This window comes from Ricinus communis, chromosome 6 (assembly GCF_019578655.1).
Source record: "Ricinus communis isolate WT05 ecotype wild-type chromosome 6, ASM1957865v1, whole genome shotgun sequence".
In the NCBI taxonomy this organism is placed as follows: Eukaryota; Viridiplantae; Streptophyta; class Magnoliopsida; order Malpighiales; family Euphorbiaceae; genus Ricinus; species Ricinus communis.
Window position 1 is genome coordinate 12,377,910 of NC_063261.1, and position 9,806 is coordinate 12,387,715.

General features: G+C 27.2%; 2 protein-coding genes across 2 annotated transcripts; both read right to left on the minus strand.

The window, feature by feature from the left end:
• Positions 1 to 2,055: 2,055 nt before the first annotated feature.
• On the minus strand, positions 2,056 to 4,042 carry LOC8260783. Its single transcript, XM_015715517.3, has one exon. It carries the CDS (start codon positions 3,062 to 3,064, stop codon positions 2,198 to 2,200), a length of 867 nt encoding a protein of 288 aa, XP_015571003.1. The 5' UTR covers positions 3,065 to 4,042; the 3' UTR covers positions 2,056 to 2,197.
• A 1,601-nt stretch (positions 4,043 to 5,643) lies between these two features.
• Positions 5,644 to 6,143, minus strand: LOC8260780 (arabinogalactan protein 23). The gene has a single exon (XM_002513122.4). The coding sequence runs from the start codon at positions 6,028 to 6,030 to the stop codon at positions 5,854 to 5,856; it is 177 nt and encodes a 58-aa protein (XP_002513168.1). The 5' UTR covers positions 6,031 to 6,143; the 3' UTR covers positions 5,644 to 5,853.
• Between the last annotated feature and the right edge of the window lie 3,663 nt (positions 6,144 to 9,806).

Consider the following 9,806-nt stretch of genomic DNA (forward strand, 5'->3'; position numbering starts at 1 on the left):
TGATATTTAAAATATTATAAAAATCTAAAATATTATATATGAATTTAATATTATAAATTATGTCATTTACTAAATTATTATTCTAGGTATTTAATTTATTATTAGTTAAGTTTTATACATATAGATTTGAAAAAGTAATATTCTAATTTATCGAATTAAAACGTTTATAATAAAAAAACTTTTTAATTATTACTTTTTTTGTTCTAGTAATGATTGTCAAACTCGGTTCCGCTCGACCGAATGAACCAAAAATCAATATTATGTTCGAGTTGAGACGAATCAACTGTTGGATCGAAGATTCAGTGACCCACTCATGAGTCGCATATATTTGACAAATCTTTTTTTCTTAAGGAATTTTAATTAGAACCATCGTCCTTCATCAATAGTTTATTTTACACCCATTATTGTTATTATTTAAGAGATCTTTTCTTTAATAGAGTATATTGAAATTTATGTGTATTATTGTTATTTAAATATTGTTGTTTTTGATATAGATATTTATGTAATGTTGTATTAGATTTATGTATTAAAATTTTATTATTATGACTTGTTATCCTAAACATTATAATTTTAGAATTTATATGATGGCAGGGCAATAGAACAACAACGGATATTCTTTGTGATTACAATATTGAGTTCGCTTGTCTTAGTGAAAGACTCGTCTCAAGAAGCGTCTCCATTCAAGAAATACGAGGTCATTATGACCGTTTTCCGGGGTTGCACTTGTTAGTTATGGCATTACATTGTCTATTGAAGTTAAACTCAAAGCTTTTGAATCAGAATACCATACAATTTTTGGCAACATCCGTCTCTTGGCCAGCTCCCTTGCTGTAGTTTAACCTGTAATTACCCTTCTCCCCAAGTTTGGATGGCTACTTTTTGGCTTTTGGGGCTGTTTATTTATGTGGGTAGCATGGGACTCGTTTCAACAGTTGTACCAATTGCTACTCCTAGCATTTTGATAACCTGAAGAGTCTAATTGGAAATGCAATTCAAAGATTGAAGAGGCTAACTTGAGATCTGCAACGCCACATAATTCAAAACCAAGTCATCATTCTCTTGGGTAAGCACTATGAAGCCCTTGATGAACATCAATCTAAGTTTTGATTGAGCGCCAATACCAAATATAGATCACATACAGCAGTCCAGGTGTTGCAGAGGTACTTTGCTACATTTAAGTTGCAGGTACTAGCACGGATTGATATAACCATCCCTAGCTTTAAACAGATCAATGCATGAGATAATGATGGCAACATGTTATGGATGCATCAAACACAGAACTCGGCAGTAGACAACATTGAGGAAATAGCTATTTCAGAATCTGCCATGGGTTCACTGAGGTACAAAGGGTCTCTCTCTCCTTCCTTTACTCTGTTTGCAAGTGTCTGAGAATGAGATTTTCTAGAACTTAAAATGGCATTAGACCTCATTATTAAGAGTTAAAAACTTAAATAGAAACACAGCCTCGGCAATAAGAGCTGCCATGGTCAGATTGCTTATTGCCAGGCTCAATAACTTGGCAGTTCAAAATTTCTCTCTTTAATTTCCTGTAAAGTGAAATCTGCTTCAAAATTCTAAAATAAATCATTCCTCTCTTTTATATACTGTATATTTGTTTTGTCCAGATTGGAATTGGCGCAAGACAATATTGATTAGGCAGTTTTGGAGCAATGATGGGCTAATCTTACTATCTTAAAGTCCACCGCACGAACATAAACATTTAAGCAACTCCGGTTGCTTTCAGCTTTATACCCCTAGACAAGCTTTGTAAACTCTGAATCTTCTCAACAGTCTATCTCACAGGATTGTTCTTGGCTATGATAAGAAATAAGCAAATTAGAATTCAAGTTCCGATTCTGCTGTTGAGAAACAAGAGTGTTGCCAAAATTTCAGTTGCGTAGGGTCAGTTTGTTTCAAGACCTAAGATCCTGAGAAAGTAAATTCATTAGCCTATACTAACTACTGACCCAGCCATGACACTCTGCACCTAAATTTTAACACAATTACAATCACCTAACATTATTTCTGTTAACTCAAAGTGGAAATACCAAAATGTAACGAAGCAATACATGTTTCCATCATAGAAATTAAGATCAAGTCAAGTGTTGTTAAAACAGATTCTCAGAACATATAATAAATTATGATGACTGCTGTAAACACTAACACTTCAGGACATGTGAACTAATAAAAAAAAAAATCATCTTTGCAGCAAAGTCAGCAATAATCCAAGTGACATCCCAGCAATACATAAAACAGAAACACTACGAGCCCTCACAAAGAAAGTATTCATATTTTTAGCAACTTGAAGTGTAAGAGTGAGAATCTGCAACCTACCAAGCTCCTCCATCTTCTTGAAGAAATACATCGGTTTCAATGATTGTCTCAACATAAAAGCCAATGTAAAAGGGAACCCGAAAGCCACAAAGCTTTGTATTGACACTTCTGTTATTGGAGTTGATTTTGTAACATAAGAAATCCAAGCACCAACACCAAGTTGAATTAGTCCTAAAAGAGCCATCACTTTGCTAAGACCATATATGCTCTTCATCATTCTTTCAAGCACTTCTCTTGTCTCATTGGCTAAAGCTGAGAGGTCTCTTTCTACTGTAGGACCTTCTATTTCTTGATGCTTGAAATTGGGCATTTTGCTTGGATATTCACTTGGGTTCTGTGATTTTTCAGAATCTGAACTTGAAAAGTATCTGGGTTTTTTATTCATTAACTGGATTTGCTTCAAATAAGTGATATGGGATTTCTTAAGATTTAAGTTTGAAAAGGAACTGATATTGTCTGTTGACTGGTTGGTAGCAGAATTTGAGCGTGATCTAATAAAGTTGCGAGTCAAATTTGTGGATTTTAGGTCTATTGTTGCTTGGGACTGGAAACTGGAGATATGATTAAGAGAAGTTGAGATGAAATTGGAGACATAAAAAATTGGGTTTAAGGGTTTTGGTTGCTGAGAGAAAGTAGAATTGAAGGAATGAGTAAAGGATCCAAAATTAGACGGAATAGAGGGCTTTAATAGCTTAGAAGAAATTCTCCGAGAGATCACCATAAAACCCATCTTGTTGTATCTAGAGAATAGAAATTGGGATTAGGGTCAATAGAGGAGCTGATTAGGAAGAATTGTGCAATGACAGTACTCAAAATGGAGAAGACATTCACCTGCTGCGCCGGAATTAATTATCTTGCAAGTGATGTTCAATTTAACCTACCTATGGGCGTGGGCATGAATATGGCAATTGTTAAGACATTCGCATGAAATAGGCTTATGGGCTATTACCCATTTAAATGTTGAACTCAACCTCCATTCTTTTCGGATTCTAAATTGAGCTTTGGGCAATTAAACTTGTGAGCCCATCTTAACACATTGCAACTCTCCTCTAATCAGCTTACAGCCAGCATCCTTCCCCTTGTAGCTTGGCAACTTGGCAATTTTGGTTAAAGGGAAAGAGAAAAGAATATTTGAGCCTACATTACAGAATTACCAAAAATAAAGGTTTTGATTTATTGAAGGTAATTATTAACAGATCATGGATAGTAAATTTTCACTTAGATCTTAGATCAGTATCAAGCAACAAAGGCCTAATGCACAAGAATCCTAAATACATAAACCAAAAGAGAGAGCGCCACCGCAGCAACAGAAGCCGAACAAGCAAAAGCTGATCCGGCAGCCAAGGCTGGAGCAGGAGCCAACTCTACCTCATAAGCAAGCACTATGACTGTAAAACTAACCATTGCAAGAAACAAAAAAGCAGCAATAAGAGACATCCTCATGGGGGGCAAACTAGTATCAATAACTCAATGCTATACTGCTCGAGTAAATATTGAAATTTATAGGGAGCGCTGGGATGTGGAGGGTGGTGCCATCCATTCCTTCTTCCAATGCATGGTTCACATGTTGGTGTTGCAGTTGCAGATTGTCATTCATCTACAGGTATGGCTATGCCACGTTTTGTTAGATGGAATACATTTGGTAGATGTTCTTTTCTTAAGAATAAAAAGGGGAGGCGGGACAAGCGGTAGAATTTCCACTGGCCCGTGATCATACGGTATCTTTTCTGCCACGCAAATATTTATATAGCTATATCTAATTTAGATGGGATTTAAACCCGTCACTGCATCAAACTAAATTAAAGACCAAACCAAAACGAAATTCTAAAAAGTCATGAACTCAAAAAAACTGCCTCCTTAGCATTTGAACTGAGGACCTTATCCGGTTGGTGAAAGCCATCCCACTATACTACCACCATTGTTGGTATTTGGTAGATCTTCTTAAAAAGAAAAAAAAAAAAAAAAAATAGAAAGATACATCTGGTAATTCTTAAGAAATATAATCAAAAAGTTTCTTCATTTTTCCGATTACAGGCCTGCTCTCTTAAATTGGCCCATTCCTTGATGCTTCTCACAAAATCTCTGATCCTCCAACATTTTTCACTTTTCAAGTTTTAATTTCCCATCTAAAAATAGGATATTCTAAAATCTGTTATTTTACGAGAAAATTTAATTTTTATTTTATTTTAAAATGATCTTTTAACTTTAAACAGAAAAACAAAAATTAAACTATTAATCTATTGCTTTTATATTTAATTTAAATTTAAATGATAAAATATTTAAAATTTATAGATTTCGGAAATAATGGTAAATCTCACTAGTTATTCAATTAAATCTGGATATTACACTTATTCTCAAAAAACAAATCTCAATGTTATAATTGCAGTGAGAGGACGATAAAATTGAGCTAGAACATTTCTCTTCCGCCTTACTTTTTCATCTTTACCATTGATTTTAGCCCCGAACGTCTTTAAAAAGTCTAAACATTTTAAACAACTAAATTCTATTTATGCAATGTTTAGTTTAAATTATTAAAATATTTATTTTATTTATAAATATAATCTAATTTGCAAGTAAAATTTAATGATGTATTAAATGGTATGAATCCATTTCAAATAAAATAAATATTCTGTTGGAAATGAATTATAATAAAAAAGTGAAAGAAAATAAAATAAAATAATAAAATTAAAATGCATATTTTAATCTTATAATTATATTGATTTTCTGATATAGAATTTATTTAAAATGTTAATTTCATTTCGTTAGAATTATCTATTGGTTATAACCAATTCTATAATTATAATTATATAAAATTCTAAATAAATTTTTATCTCCAATAAATACATATAATTTAATAAATAAATTTTATAAATTTTATTTTAATTAAACACAATATTATTAAATTTCAATAATTGCAACTTTTATAGTTGCTAAAATTTAACCGCTTTTTATAAATGAGACAGTCATCTAAAAGAATAGGCTTAGCACTTAATCAAGATGATATTTTCTCTAAAACAAGTAAAGAAGATTTGTCATACATACCAAAGAAAATTTCCGAAAAGATAATATATATACATATTGAGTGCTATACATAATTAATATTTAGTTGGCTGTTTTCTTTTCTTTCTAACAATTCAAGATCTTCAAGTCATTTGTTATTAAGCTTAATTTGTTTATGGTCAATATTAGCAATTAATTCTCGTAAGCATAAATACTCAAAAATTAAAATATATAGATTATTCTAACATAAAAAAGGGAGAAAAGTAAGTTTATTAGAATCGAATTATAAATATTTGTAAAAACCAAACACAACTAATAACCTTAATTAAAAGGCACTTTATTCCATTGTATCAATGAGAAACATACAAACGAGAAGAAGAGAAATACTCTCCAAAGCACAAAGAAAAACAGATTAAAAGAACTTAAAAAAAATTATAACCGAGAGAGCTATAGAACATCTTTTTTGTTTTCCTTTTCTTTTTCTCTCCCTCTCTTTTCATTTTTTTTTTTTTTCAGAATTTATTGAAGGTAGAGGGCAATGAAGGATGCAAGAGAAGCACCCACCAACGATCCAACAACTGGCAAGCTAGCAGATGCAGCATTTGCGGGTGCTGGGGCAGGAGCCTCCTGGGCCATCACTGCGCTCATGGAGGCGGCAGCGAAGAGGATAGCACAAGCAACCTTCTTCATCTCCATTGCTGATTTGTTTTAGAGGCAGAAAAGCTTGAAAATAACTTATTGAAAAACCTTCGCTGAATCTGCCTTAGATATGGAGTTTATTTGCAGCCTGAGGAATACTGGGTGCAAGGGAAGGTATTTATAGGGGATTAAAGGGTTTTCCATATGCTATTTTTAAGGCATGAATTTGGAGGTTTACCTTTAGTTGTTTAAATTTTGTGGTGCTTAGATTTTTGCATGGCTAGAAATATGGGGATAGTTATAAATTTTGAACGAGTCTTGTGGTTGGGGAGAGTCAAGAGAGGAAAAGAAATGTTACTGCGATTTATTATTAATAATTATTTTTGTATTATTAAAAATTACACACGTTATACACATGTAATTTATTATAATAGTAAATATTTGTGTCCACAGGATTCCAATTCTAGCTATTTATACTGTATTCTTATATACAATATTTAATTTTTCTTCTTTTGGCAACATAATTTAATGCGTTTTTATTTTAGCAGAATTATTTATATTGCTGGTCTGTTGTATCATGTATGACATTTATTTACGGTATTTTTGGCTTCCGAAAGCGAGAGTTTTGGTCAAAGTTGTAACTATAATTACAAATATGAACTTTCTTTTTCTTTTTCTTTAGCTATCTATCTATTCAAGCTAAATCTTGTGAGAATAACCAATGAAAATAGTAAATCATATTTAACATATTATAGTAGTTTAATTTGAAAATATCTCAACTGTATTCTTTTTATGGCATTTGATCAGTAATCCCTAAATAACATGAAATGCAAATATTATATATATAGATTAATTTCTAAAATAAAAAGCTCTTTTGATGTGTGTGCTTTTTTTTTTTTATACATAGAATTTTATTTTGATTTTACATATGAGATTTAAATTTTTTTAAAATTTTAAATTTTATATTAATTTATTAATTAATAAAATATGTTCTTAATTAACTAATGATTCTAATATTAAGAATTAGCATATTAATTATGTTTCAATATTAGATCAATTGATAAATCCTTTTACTTATAGATAATTCTAATTTTATCTTAAGAAATAGCATATTAATTATATTTTAATATTATATTAATTAATATATTAATATTTTTATTTAAATAATAATTCTAATTTAAAAATAATATTTTAAATAATATTTAATATTATTTTACTAAGAAATTAATTTCTTATTATATAATAATTTTTAATTATAAAAGATAGTAATATCAATTATATTGATAGTATTAATTTATATAACATGAAAATTAATTATTAAATATTTTTTAAAATAATTTTTATATTATTACACTAATAAAATTTTAAAATATTAAAAATTAAGAAAAATATTTAAGATATTTAATTTTTTATTTTTTAAAATATTATAAATAAATGTTAAATATTAAATATTTTGTTTAATTTTATTTATAACTTAATTTTATAATTAAAATAATAATAATAACTATTATATGACAAATAAACAACAAGCTATACTAGATATTAGGATAAAAATAAAAATGATATCATAATTTTATCAGAGAAAATGATATTAAAACAATACCAAAGTGATACCATTCACTTAAAAAATATACTATACTTATTACTAATAATATACTAAAAATATATCAAAATATAATTAAAAATATTATAATAAAATAAAAAATGAAACCAAAGAAAGTTATAGGATGGCAAGAATTATAATAGTTTTATGTATATAGCAGCTTATTTAAATTTTATTAAAAAAATTATACTATTATAACTTTGTTGAAAAAATGATATTAAAAGAATATCATATAATGCAATTTCAAAAAAAAAAATATATAAACAAGAAGAAATTCAGATTTCAGGCCATATAAACAAAAATTAAAATTGTAGGCTGTAAAAACAAAATCTTATATTCTAATTTTCAGATACATGTGAAAATATCTTTAAAATAAGAGTTGTCTATAAAAGTTTTCTTTTTCAAGCTCTCAATTACATTTTTATCTTCAAATTAAATAATTTTACAAAAGTATCTTTTTCATTTATAAAATATATCTTTTCTTTTCAAAGCACCAATAAATTTACAAAGAAATACCATTACTTTTTAAAAGAAAACATGACATGACATAACAATTTACTAAAAAATAAAAAACACAAAAAATAAGTTTTTTTTTGCATTTTTTCTCATACTCTTTTTTCTTTAATCATCCTTTTTGAAATCCTAAAAGTTGTAGCTTATATTGTTAATGTAATTACATTCTTTTTCAGTTAGTATATATGTTTAGTTAACTAAAAAATGCACTTGATAGCTTAAAGCTCAAAAATTACCATAGTAACATGCTTTAACCATTATTTGTCTTGAAATATTTTCTATAGTTCACTTATTTATTAAATTAAAATTTTAAATAAATATATTTCTAAATTAAAATATTAAATTGTGCAGCAACGGTAACACGTATTTTTAGATTTCAAAAAATATGATAGGTTGTAATTAATAATTTCTTTTTTCTTCATTATCATTTTATTATTAAACTTTATAAATTATTTTACATTCATTACCTTTATTATTTGAATTAAATAAGATTTACATTTGTCATCAATTGTTTTAAAGTTTTCACATTTTTAAAAAAAATAATATATAATATAACTTGAATTAATAAAGATATGAAAATAATATAAAATTAATATCTCGATATATTTTTATTACTTTCCTTCTTGAATTTTTTTAGTTAATTATAAACTTAACTATATTATTTTATCATTCTTTATAATCACTGTTTTACTTTTTGATGTTAATAGCATAAAAAATCTATACAAATCATTTTTCAGTTGCAATCATGACTATAATAATTATTTTTTTAATATATTTTTTTATATATCAACAAAATAAATAAATAAAAACTATATCCAAGTATAAGAAAAGATAAATCTAAATACTAAAAATAATCTTCCACTGAAAAACTAATTTTTAATATTTTAGATCTTCTTTTGCAGTTAACTAACAGTTTGAGGAATTGAAAAAGAGTTTTTCAATGCAAATAACTAAATTTTTAATATTTTGGATCGTATTCAATAGGTAAATAACAGTTTAATAAAAGAAATTAAATAAATTTTTGAAAAATCAAACAAACATTAACTAAACAATAATAAAATATTGACCCAATATCAACATAATCATTCAATCACCAAAAAAAAAACTAAAATAAAAAACTATTAATTGACATAAAAGAATCATAACAAAACCATAAGTATAGTAGAAGATTTCAATATTTATAATATATATATATATATATATATATATATTAAATAGAAACCAAAATAATTTTCTAGCCTCAAATTAGAAGACTTCAAAATGATGATATTTATTTTCTTAATATAAAAGAGATAGCTGAAATTAAAGAAATCAAAGAAAGAAAAGTTGAGACTCAAAAGAAAAAAGAAAATAAAGTTTAAGGAAAGAAATTGAAGACAATCCTTCATAAATCGAAAGATCAACCTAATAAACACATCAACAAAATTATTTAATTTTAAAAAATAAAAGTGAGAAACATAAATTGACATAAAATAATCATAAAAGAATGATAAATATAACCTAAGAAAGAAAGAAAAGAAAACAAAGTTGAGACCCAAAAAAAAATTAATAGCAACTCAAAGAAAGGAATTGAAAACAATTCTTCATATATGAGGGAATCAACTAAATATAAAAATATACGTCTTAACATCAATCAAATTATTCAAAGTAACTACATAATATCTTAAATTTTTTATTTACTATATTTATAAGACTTAATTTTTAAAATAAATAAATA